This window comes from Phacochoerus africanus, chromosome 1 (assembly GCF_016906955.1).
Source record: "Phacochoerus africanus isolate WHEZ1 chromosome 1, ROS_Pafr_v1, whole genome shotgun sequence".
Taxonomy (NCBI): domain Eukaryota; kingdom Metazoa; phylum Chordata; class Mammalia; order Artiodactyla; family Suidae; genus Phacochoerus; species Phacochoerus africanus.
The window spans coordinates 164,416,208-164,429,021 of NC_062544.1; the positions used below are offsets into that span (position 1 = coordinate 164,416,208).

At 37.3% G+C, this 12,814-nt stretch overlaps 1 protein-coding gene across 3 annotated transcripts in view; it reads right to left on the reverse strand.

Annotated features, from left to right (window-relative positions):
* SLC9A9 (solute carrier family 9 member A9) overlaps nt 1-12,814 on the reverse strand; it is a 557,820-nt gene that overhangs the window by 209,955 nt on the left and 335,051 nt on the right. For all 3 annotated transcript variants that reach the window (XM_047784062.1, XM_047784054.1, XM_047784070.1), the window contains 2 exons: nt 4,965-5,078; nt 3,305-3,416 (listed from right to left, as the gene is read on the reverse strand). In XM_047784062.1, the coding sequence (XP_047640018.1) occupies nt 3,305-3,416; nt 4,965-5,078 (226 nt within the window). The remainder of the gene's footprint in view (nt 1-3,304; nt 3,417-4,964; nt 5,079-12,814) is intronic.

Here is a 12,814-nt window from a genome sequence, read left to right on the forward strand (position 1 = left end):
GCATGAACAGGATGAGGGTGAAATGATTGAAAAGGCTTTGCCAAATAGTAGTTATAATTGACTAAGACAGAAATTCTGGTTCTTATTTGATTGGCCTTTGAACTATCCTGTGGTGTAGGGTGTCAGTGAACCAAGCTTGGCCCAAAACCAAGCTCTCTTTCTCAGGCTGCAAGCCACCTTAAGGGCAGAGTTCTCATCTTTGTCTTGGTTCACCCAAGTACCTACCCAAGAGAGCCTGGCAGGGACTGTCTTCTGAATGAGTAGCTGGGTGACTGACTGAGTGACTGTGGAAATAAATTCACACTCCCATTTCTAACTGAGGGTCGTTGTTGTTTACCTTCTCCAAAGGGCTCTATGAAAAATGTTTTGAGCTATGTAAAGAAAGGCTCCATCTAAATTTATTAGCGAGGCATAGACAACTAGATTCCACTAAAAAGCTTCTAGAGTCATCCTTCTTGACCCAGACCACTCCAGGCATAATTAAGAACATTACACTGTATTTTAATGCAAATATTCTTTAAGGGGGTTGGCTATTTCTTCTGATTTCAGCAGCTGTTGTGCCCACACACCCACAAAAGGCTAGACAGTGTGTTACTTGATCTGCTTTTTCACCTCTTCCTCTGGCTTATGTTACCTTAAGTTGACCTTTTAAATTCTTCATTTCCTGGCAAAGGCATTCAAAACCTTAGGTCCTGAGTGAGGTATGCATATCAGAATTCATGCAGAAAATCAAAGCCTAATCTGGAGCATTCTCTTTTGAAAAAAAAAAAATGCACATGGTGAGCTCCCCTGACTTTTCCTGCACGCTGATGGGGGTCAGTGGGTGCAGCCTATGGCTGGGAGGGTGTCCCCACATATGCGGTTTACTGGGAACTGAATTGGGGTCAGGTTTGCATGAGGGCCATGTCAGATATTCAGAAGTTGGCCCAGGCCAGGAAGGGCACAGTTTTGATTTAACTTTTGTTCTTATGACCTTGAGAGTAAGTCTGAAGTCATGTCATACAGATGAGAAAGATCTAAATTCAAAGTCAAGAGACCTGGGTTCAAGTCTCACTTTCATCTCTAATTGGTTGTCAGGTTGTGAGCAAGATGCTCAAACTCCCCATCTTTCTCTCTCTCTTTCTTTTCTTTGATCTGCAGAAAGAGACCTGCCCTGGCTATGAATTTCAAAACGTTGCCCACAAAAGGCCTAGAAAGGTATAAAGCAACTTTTGAGTTGAACATCTATGGTTTCTACATAACCATGTAACATGGAAATCTTCTCATTTTAAGGCTAGGAAGATAGAGTTTTAGCAGAACATTCAATGTTCTTAATGATAGGAACAAGCAGATGGGTATTCCCCTGAATTAAGCTAATAATGTCAATCCCAATAATGTGATGGGGTTATTGTTTTCCTTCTAGAGGGTGAAGATGCTTTAGAATAGGGCCAGATAGTATTAGGTTTTATGTTTCACACAGTTTCTACTGCAACATTCAATTCTGCCCTTGTAGCATAAAAGCAACCCCAGATAATATGTAAACAGAGGGGTATAGCTGTATTCCAACTTTATCTACAAAATTCCTGTGGACTAAATTTGGTTCAAAGGCCATAGTCTGCTGACTCCCTGCTTTAGAATATTATAAAGGTATCACTAAATTTTGGGCTTCCTCATGTCTGCTTATATACACCACACCGCTTGCCTCAGTTTTTAATGCAGCTCTAATATCTGAACAAGCATAGAAGGTGCCAAATCCAGAAAACCATCAAGCCATGAGGTTATTTGGGCAGACACTTCGCCATCCCAACATGGCTATCTAAAACCTTTCATTTTTCTTAAGATTTTCTTTGTAAAATAAATCATTGTTTAGAATATAATACCTAAGTTTTAAAAATAAACCACCACTCTTCAGAGTAAAGCTAACGACATTTTGATGGGAAAGTGCTTCCCAACTCCTAGAAATGCTTTGCAAAAATGCAACTTCCTATTTATATGATCCAATTGGCCTTGTGCTTCCCCATAATAGGAGTCAACTTTTACCAAAGTTCATCACTGCCCTAAGTCAAAGACTGATATCAGTAAAATTTACCTTCTGTATGACTCTCTCAGAAATGTGGGGAAGCACTGACAGAGGCCTGTAGAAAGGCAGTTTTTAACTCTGGATCTCCACTGGCCTGTACTTGATTAAATGACTCATTCTCAACCTGGGAGCTGCCACCCTTTACTGTGTGGAACAGGCTAGGAGAGAAGAGAAGGTGAAACAAACCTTTTTATTCCTCATACTACCTATAAAATTGTGTATTTGGGGCACTTAGTCTCACAGTCTTGGGTTCAGGAATGATTTTATCCTTGGCCAAGTTTCTTAACAACTTTGAGACCCTGAACCTTAGTTTTCCATCTACAAGGTGGGTTAATACCTGCTCCATAGGATTGATGTATACAGTGAGTGACAAACAGCAAACATTCAATAAATGACAGTTTCTCTTGCTTTTTTCTATATCCCTCTGTATACTCCAAATTTTGTTTGCTCTATTCTAAGCAGTTTTGTTTGTTTTACTCTCATGTATCTTCCAAAGAACTGCCTCTGAGGAAAATATATGTGAACAGATACATAGAAGGCATGTAAGGGGAAAGGTCTCCAAATAGGGAAAAACAGACGGTAGGAAAATTAATTGAACAGAAAGAAACACAATCCGCAGAGTAGTTCAGGATCAGCAAATTCCTTCTGTTTATCTTTGGGAAGGAGCCTTAAGGCATGGTTTGAGAGCAGAGACCTTGTCTGTTTTATCCACCTGTGCCTAGAACGGCTCTCGGCATTTGGTGAGCATGCAACTAATACTTGTTTTCTCAATTAATAACTGAGCATAGTTACATATGATTTGTTTTTGTATTAACCATAAGAGACTCCTAGAGCTTTGCATAGGGAAGGAGTGGGAGTTCTGAGGAGGAGCCTTAACATTGGACAAAAACGGCATCATTTACACACTCTTTACCTTCAATTTGTGAAATCATGATGCAAATTCCTCCAAAATGAAAACTGATCTGAAATAGGTCAGGGGGAAGTCCAATGCCTCTTCTAGGCCAGTTTCTAGCAGCTACTGAACCTTGAGGCTATCCCAACAAGATTCCCTTTAGTTTCACTTTTCTTCTGAAAAGAAAAATCCTACTGTTGCTCAGAACTTATTGCTATCAGCATGGTAGTATGTACAACAGGGTAAAGAGAAGTTATGTTTCCCCAGAAGGTCTCTAAGAATCCTCATGGTTTTCTAAGTACTGGGAAAGTATGAGAGCAGAGTTGCACTAACACACAATATAGTTCACATACCTGAAAACATCATCATGTGCTGAAAGTTCCAGGGGATCTTTTGCTTCCGGCCCAGATTCAGGAGGAAGGAGAGGGGATATATATTGCAGGCTCTGGCTACAAAAATTGCTATCTGAAGATGAGCACGGGGAAACATTGAGGAAAATATTGCCGCAGTAAGGGTGAGAGTCCTTGAGCTTTTAATATTACATCCTTAAGCTTCTCTATGTTATGACCCAGAAAACAGGGGTAAACATATCAATCCATGTATGTCCAACTTGCTTCTAAAATTCATCTTTCAATGTCAATTCTTTTCCAGAAATAATAGAGAACTCCATCTTCTTTGAACATATTCTTGGTTTAAAATTGTTAACCCAATGCCATTTCAATCACTGTAAATTTTCTCATTACATTTATGTTGCTGATAACCGACTCTACGCTCAATTCTGCTGCAAAATGTGAGACAGAGACCATTTGGAGGCTGTGGCATTATCCTCTCAAGCAGCACTTTAGAAAGGATAAATGTGCTTCAGCTCACGATTATCATCTTACTTTCCATCAGTTTATACTCCCTAAATCTAGCAAGCTTCACTTATTTTTTTCTTTGAGTAGATTTAATTTGGAGAGGAATTGCCTGTCTAAATGTATAATACAACTGCTGCTTTAAGAGGCGTTTCATGAAAATCCAGGCTTTACAGGTTAAAATCTGTAAAAATATTGGTGGTAGTTACCTCTCCCTTTCTGTCTTTTCGGACACCTTCCCTGATAGTCTGTCTAGTCTAGTTTGTCCTCAAACGGGATGGAGTTATTTGGGAAGAGGGAATTTCCTTCTAAGACCCAGGTTTTGGTTGGAATTTGAAAATTCACTTGACTGCTCAGTGAAAAGAGAACAAGAGGCAGATGTAGGCGTTTAGTTGGGCCAGCGCCTCCAGAGAGGAGTCGGATCTCCTGGCTGTTAGGATCATCTGCCTGTGACCAGAGGGGGCATCTGGGAAGAAGGACAACAGCTGCTGTCTGTCCCTGGGGACATCCTGAGTAGCTCGGTATTCTTTCTGATAGACATTCATTCGCATTGGGAATGCTTACTAAGCTCTCTGCATTCAAAGTGAGGTGTAGCTTGTACCTGCCTTTTTACTTATAAGAAAGGGGCTCTCTTATTAAAATTAACTTACAAGAGCACAATGCTGAAGATATTGAAAGCACATCCATCATGTTAATTTCACTTGCTCTTTACTCTGTTCATTCTTTTTTCAGAGTCCTTGCTGGAAAAAAATTTTACAATCTTGTAATGAAAATATTTCCAAAGTTCTAAATCCTGAACTGGCTGATATACTCTAATGAAGATTTAATGCATTTATCTACAAAAAAAAGACTGACAAAAATTTTTTGTAAATGATTCATAATTTTAGTTAAACATATTTTGAATATTCAAAAGCTGTCATTCTCTTTTAGTTTTCCCCCTTTATTTCCCTCATGATTTTCTGAACTTCTTATCCTGAACCATAAGCATTTCATAAAGATTGCAATTTCTTAGGATGCTTTTTCTCCCCTAACTAGAATTACATATCTGCCTTGAATTTGAGCTTTGCAGTAAATCTGAAGAAAGTAACTATTTAACAGAATAATCACTAAAGTTTGTTCTCTTCTTTCATCACCCCATGCTCTGTATTTCAAAGGATACAAAGGCTCCAAGTATGAAAAGAGCATTAAAGATATGATTCTGGAACGTGAACAGCGCCAGGCCCATGTAACAGAAGATGACGTTCTCAGCCAAGAAGTTCATAAATTCAAACAACTGAAAACAAAACAGAAAACAAAACACATTAACTATGATTCAGCTTTGAGTCCACTTAATTTCTTGAGACTGTATTTGGTGACTGGGTGATCTTCCTGCATCTGGAAAGGCCATCCTTTGGTCTTGGGCTCAACCTCTGGGGGGGCGTGTGGGCCCCTGCCTATCCTGCTGGGCCAGCAAACTCTACCCTGGCTCTCTACCCAGTGACAGATGCCACAGCCGTGTCAACATCCCAGCTTCCCTTCCAGCTGCAAAGCTGCCAGAGATACTCCAGGGTGATATTAACAAGCATGATCCTCCATGGAGCAATTCCTATTAGGATGACAGACTATTCCCAGTTATAGAATCTGAAACCATGTGGTTTTCTTAACATGTTCTGTAGTGAACAATGCAAAAATTGTTTAGCCCCTTCTGTGCTGCACATCATCCAATAGGTGCATTTGAGTTCCCAGACCTTGAAAAACTAAATTAAAAAAAAAAAAAAAGTCTAAGCTAAATTACCTTCCTCAGGCAGGCAGGAGAGACAAACTTGGAAAACTTAGAAACTTGTAGGATGAATGTCTATTCTATTTCAACATTAGAATGATCAGTATACTTCAAAGTTCAGACAATGAGACTCATTAAATTGACTGATGTAGGTATATCCATTAAATGTCTACAATTTCTAGCTGGTAAAAAGAAAATGATTAATCCCAAAGATCAGTTTATTCAGCAAGAACACAATAGATACATCAAATTCAGTGAGAGGAATAGAATAATAACATGTTAGGCTGAAGGATGCTCCCAAGAGTTATTCTTAGACTGTTAACTAAACAATTTAAGTTGAACATGAAAAACGTTCTCCAACTTCCAGATTAGAAGTGAAAGGGAAATGTGTCCAGGGGCCACAGCAGACAGATTTGGAAGAGACTTTAGTTTATGTTCCAGACTTTTTATTTGGAAGTTTCTGAAACTTCATTCCCAGACCTACATAAATCACCGTGTTAGGTAAACGTCTCTGCAGGCATTTCTCTTGACTTTTTAAGGACTCATTATTTCTTCATGTAATGTATTTACAGCCCCACAAATAATGCCCAATACCTGTTCCACTGACAGTTGACAGAAAGAAAAGCAGAATCTTGTCAGACACCTTATTTAAAACCAGTAATAGAAAGAAAGGATTAAAAAGCCACAGCTCCTTTGGTATAGGATGGTCTTTCTGCAGGGGGAGAGATCATCAATTATCCTGAGCACTCACTTTACATTCTAGGCCAGCTCATCTAAACAAACACTGTTGCCCAAGTAACCACAGACCATTTGAAACATGGGGGAAATATAGGAGATGGGGGACACTCTTCTACCTCATTGTATCTTCATTTTTTCAAAAAGTGAGATCTGGCCTTAATCTGCCATAGCAGGTTGGGCTGCCATAACTATATACAATGAACTTGATTACTTGAACAACAGAATTTATTTCTCATGGTTCTGGAGGTTGGAAGCCCAAGATCCAGGTGCTGGCTGGTTCGGTTCTGGTGAGGACCCTCTTCTGGTTTCAAACAGAAGCCTACTTGCTGTAACCTCACATGGCAGAAAGAAAGAGAGAACCTCTCTTCTGTCTCTTCTTCTGAAGGCACTAATCCCATTCAGGGGTGCTCCACACTCATGACCTAGTTATCTCCCCAAGATCCCACCTCCAAATGCCTTCACATTGGGAATTAGGACTTCAACAAATAAATTTGTGGGGTGGAGACAGCTGTGGAGAGACATTCAGTTCAGAGCAGCTACCTGGTTTTTGATTATTAATAATCACATGTCAAGGTTAAATTCATAGTGTGCCTCCTCTGGTCCTCATCCCAAATGCATTCTACTCTAGAAGGAACTTTTTGCTGACTAGGATCCTTTCCACATTTTCTTAGTAGCTCACACCCCAATTTGTCTCTGGAGTCCACCTCTTTCCTTACATTCAGCCCAGCTTGTTTGGTTCAGATATGCATGTGATGAATTCAGCAATTATGAGCTGGAGTTAGGACTTCTGATAGAGAGATATTAAAAACGAATGTAAGTTAAAGAAACAAAGGATACAATTGTATGTCTGAAACCAGATTAATATATACATTTACACATAACTTTCACTTCACTTTAGGGACACTTGACATTTGTATTATTATTTTTTACCATGAATATGTTACATTCACTGTTTAAAAAACTAAATTAAATTAAAACAAAAATTTTAAAGTAGAATAAAGTATATTACAAATGTTTTCTTCCTTTAACCTTGCTCAAGAAGCAACTCTTCATTTTATTTTCAGGATATTATCAAGCATTCTTATGTATTTCTAACATTTTTCTTATTTTCTTTAAAAATCGTTCTTGAGTGCAGAAAAATACAAACAACAACAAGAAAGCACTTATCTTTTTGTGGAACATCTTTTTCAATGATTTCTTTATTCATAGATCCGCAGATTATATAGACAACATGCATAATGTTACATAAATCTGACCGCATTTTTTTTTTTTGTCTTTTTGCTATTTCTTGAGCCGCTCCCGCGGCATATGGAGGTTCCCAGGCTAGGGGTCGAATCGGAGCTGTAGCTGCCGGCCTAGGCCAGAGCCACAGTAACGCGGGATCCGAGCCGCGTCTGCAACCTGCACCACATCTCACAGCAATACCGCATCCTTAACCCACTGAGCAAGGCCAGGGATTGAACCCACAACCTCATGGTTCCTAGTCGGATTCGTTAACCACTGAGCCACGACGGGAACTCCTGACTGCATTTTTTAACAACTTACTTTAATTAATTCAATAATATTTCATAAGCCTCTTTCCATGGCAATAAATTTGAATCTACTAAATAATTTTTAATGGCAGCAAAATGTCCCTTTGTATCTTCATACCAAATTTTATTTCACCATGCTCATTATTATCCATTATTAGACATTTGGTTGTTTCAGATTTTTTCCTTAGAAACAACACTGCATTGAGAATCTTTATACAAATACCTCTCCCCAGCTGAGTGATTACTCCTTAGGTGAAATTCCTAGATGTGGGCTACTTCTGTCAAAGGATATACATTAATATTTCTTTTTCAACATACTACCAGTTTGCCCTTTAGGAAGATTGTATCCTTTTATATCTCTAATAATGGTGCAGAGGGTGTCGTTTTCCTCATACTCTTGCCAAAATTAATTTTTATCAATTTAAAAAACCTTGACAATCTCATAGACTCTTTTATTTTAAATTGTAGATGGTTGTTATCATTTAAAAAAAATTCACTTCATAGCGAGGCAGCAGCACTCATTAGCAGTCTTTTGTCTATTTATATCATGTAACAACATTCCTCTGAATGAATAGGCTTCATAATAACTTCCTTCTTGGGGCACTTAATGAAAATGTGTGGGCAAATTCAACTTTGTGTTTAACATGCAAAAATCTCCTAAAGAAAAGTTTCAGAAGGAGAATCTACAGTAAGGCCAAGTTGACAGAAGCAACCAATTTGGCCTGAGTCTGGCATGGAGTTGTCAATTACTGAGGGAATAGACTTATTGGTCAATTTTGGAAAAAGGAAAAGAGAACAAACTCCACCCCCAAATTAATAATAATAACAACAACAACAACAACAAATGCCAAACTAGCAGATTCAGTATTCAATATGAATAACCTCAAATCTACCTTCTTCCCACTCAGGGTCACTGAAAAATAACTTGATTCAATGTTTTACTTATCCAGTACAATAAACAGCATTTGCTTTATTTCCATTAATTCACAGTTTGTAAGCTTTTGGAGGGGACCCAGGTTAAAAGTAATATTTGCTTAGCAAAGCTTTTCTTCAGGAAAAAATAGCAAGTTAATAGTGCAAACAAGACTAGGGAAATATTTAAACTGCATTAAGAGGACAATCTGTGTTTAAGAACTCTGAAAGTTCATGCTAACCACTCACATGTTAATTAAACAACTAAATCTGGTCAGCAAACCGTGTTCTCTAAAGACATGTTTTCTGGTCAGTGTTACTGTACTTATTGGAAAGAAAAAAAGGCACATCTATTTTATAAAATATGTTTATTACTAATTTTGATTGACTTTTTCTCCTATTAGTAAAATAATGAAACTACCATATTACTATGGTTCATGCACAGATATATTACAGCAGTTCATCCTGCCTTGCTTAACTAACACTAATTAAATTCACATGAATTCCTCAATATGGCTTTCATTTGGCTTAGTAAAGTTCAACACAACCCACAGACTTTCATCTACTTGTCCAAGTAATGCACTGAAATTCATTTTAACTGGGATGTTAACACACAAAACTGTAATAAAGTAAAAGGAAGAACTAAATATATTCTTTATTTTCTCCATGATTTTGTCCTGGGATGATGATGATGATGATGATGATTGTTTATAAAATGTGCCTTTATTTCTAACAGGGAGCCTGTTTTAGAGACTCAGATTTCATTTTTATACATTATTGGGTATATCTGTAACTACTTTTATTCCTCTGTTGGGGAATTTGCAATTAAACATTGTAATATATTCTATTCAAATGATAAAGTTTTGCTCCTGAGATTCCAATATTTGCTTAGTCCCAAGTCCTGAGGAAACCTGTTCAAGGCGAACCCAGTACCTCCTAGGGGCTTTAGCGGTAGCACAGGAGATGAACTGTGCTGAAGACCTGTGATCTTTACCACTAGGAAGGACACCAGAGATCTGAAGTCTTCATTGCTAGTCAAAGTCATGGTTCCCAGAGTGAAGCCTCTCCTTACAAAGCTGGAGATTTACAGTTACAAATAAACACAAGTGCAATCCTTTGAGATCCTTTTCTAGATTTAAGACATAGCAATAATATTAGTATTACTACTTCTAAAATACTAATAATGCTAATGGGACTCATTTTTTTTTAAGACTTGTATGTTAAGGCTTTTGCTTGCTTTAAAAATGTTTAACAATTCACATTATTATTACGACAGAACTCATAAATTGATATTATTTCTATTTTACAGCTGGGGAAACTGCACTCAATGATTGCTCTCATTTGCCCATGTAAAACACAAAAAAGGGAAGAACTGGGTTGTTGTGAATTTTGTTCAAGGCCCATACCACTTCTGCCAGACTTGGCTGCCTCTCTGTTTGACACAATTCAGGTTCAGGGATAGCAAGATATTTGTTAATAACAGTATTGGTGAATATTTATAACACATTAGTGTCTACAAAGCATAGTTTCATACATATATACATCTTATTTGACCATCAGAGCAACACTTGGTTGGTAGGGAAGATACCGTGACTCTGACCACATTTTTTTATAAGTAAAGAAACACAAAGGGTAAATTTCTTTGTACCCAACTAATGGTGGCGGGGGGGGGTGGGTGACTTGAGGTGGGGGATACTTATCCTCTCCCAATGCCTATTACCATTCACTCACCCAGGACAATCCTTCCCACCTTCTTCCTCCTTTCAAAAAACAAAAAGTAAAAACAAAGCTCTAGCTGTGCATTTGTAACTTCAAGACAAATCTCCTTCCCAACCACCACCTTCCAACCTGTTTTGCCCTTGGAGAAATTCTGGACTTTGTGTCCCATGTTACCATAATAATGATTGTATATAGTTTTATATATATATATATGTGTGTGTGTATATATGTCTGTGTATATATATGTATATATATGTGTGCATATATATATGTGTATATATATGTGTGTGTATATATGTGTGTATATATATGTATATGTGTGTATATATGTATATATATATAAACTGTGCTCAATATTTTATATATATATAAACTGCACTCAATATTTTATATATATATATAAAATCTATCTTCCTACCTATCATCTATTATCTATCTGCCTACCTATCTATTTATCATCTATTATCTGTCTATCTATCCATCATCTATCTACCAAAATAAGACAAACCATGCAATGTCTCTGCCCCACTTGCAGAAGGTGGCCACCAAACCCTAGATCAGATTCTTCAAGATTAAGACCATGCAGCCCCTGAGTAAAGGATGTATATACCAATTCTGTGTTTAGAGAGCTGTCCTTCGTCATATATTTCTTTGTCTGAGAATTCTTGGGTTCTCTATGCATTCCTGGCTGCTTGCCCTCTTCCATCCACTGTATTTTTCATTGTTTTCTTTTAAACTTAATTTGACTTTTTAAAAACATGAGAATATCAAAAGCACAGCCTATAAAAACACAACAAAACACATTTTAGGAAGATGAATAGGCATCATTAAGTAAGTAAAGATAATATAGGAAATAAATATAGTTACAGCTACAAGGAATTGTTTCATTAAACTGAATAAATAGTATAGCCAGATTTTCTTGAAATCCTTGAGCTTATAACTTAAGGGGAAGGTTATTTTCTGTGAATTTACTAAATTACTTTAGCCAGTAAACACTGATAATAGTGTTCTTATTTCTGGAAGCTTTCGACTTTTGATTCTTCCTTTTTGTGGGGCTATTAGGGTAAAAGTTGGTGCAGAGTTTTAAGGTTGCATTTAAGTTAATACCCTATTAGGTTAAAAATAGCTTCTCAAGTCTGTAACTTCAAAGTGCTTCATTATCATGATATTGATCAGAAATACTGATCAATAAGACTGCCCTTAGATCTGTTTTGGTGAATTTAAACATACACTCACATACAGTCACACCCAACAATATAGAAACACAAGTTTCAAAGCTAGAGCGTATATGTAGTCCAGATGCCTAGCCAATGCTTGATTGCTCCAACACTTTTGGTAAGGGGCTCTCTAGCTTGTAATTAAACACAGACAAAGGAAGAAACCTCACTGCTTCCAGGAAGAAAATGGTATTTCTGGACATCTATAACTGTTAGAAAATCTTTCCTTATGTTGAGCTAAAATTTGGTTCTCTATCACTTTCAACCACTTCTTCTACTTCTTTAGTTGATAGAAATTAAGGCAAATAGGATATCATTTGTTCCATACTGCTTTGCTCTCACTGCAGAAAAGGGATTCTATCAGAAGAGTTTCAGTAGTAAGCATTTCTATTGTAGGCAGCAACTGCCCCTTCCCATTCCACAGTCTTGTTAATCTTAAAAGTAAACATTTTGCTAGGAGTTTGTGGTTGGCATGTGGGCCTCTAGAATACCTGCAAGGGCTAGTGGCTACAGTAACCAGAATTATGTTCAAATAAGAGTTCTCCAAAAGGACCTTCTCAGTAAATCTAACAGTACTGACCCTTAAGAAAACAAAAAAAGAGTCACAGCATAAGAATTAATTTCTTAGTGGTCTTGCCAATAAATACTAGTTAAAGAAAATTAACCAGTTGAAATAATATATTTTCTTTGCCAAAATTAAAACTATGCCTTAAAAAAATGTCTTAAAGAATAACCAAGAGAAACATTGATATTGTTATGCATTGGCATAAAAATTCACATATTATGAAAATTTTTGAAGATTAATATTCCATTTCTTTCTTTTTTTATCTATTCTTAATCTCTTTTCTTATTCATCTTGTGTGCCTTTTTATCTTTATGATTAGCCTATGCTGAATTCTTTCTTGAGTAGGAGTATGAGGAAAGTTCACAAAAAAGGAAGATTTCCAAGGATGTCAATACCAATACCCCAGCACTTACCACTTATCTGAGTGACAACCACCCACAACATGGCTGAGGATACACCACTCTATCCACTATGAGAATAATGTGCTCTTTTTACATGAAGACTGACCACCGGTAACATACAGAATATTGAGCCCCAAATACTATGAGCTGTGTTTGCCTTCTGCAT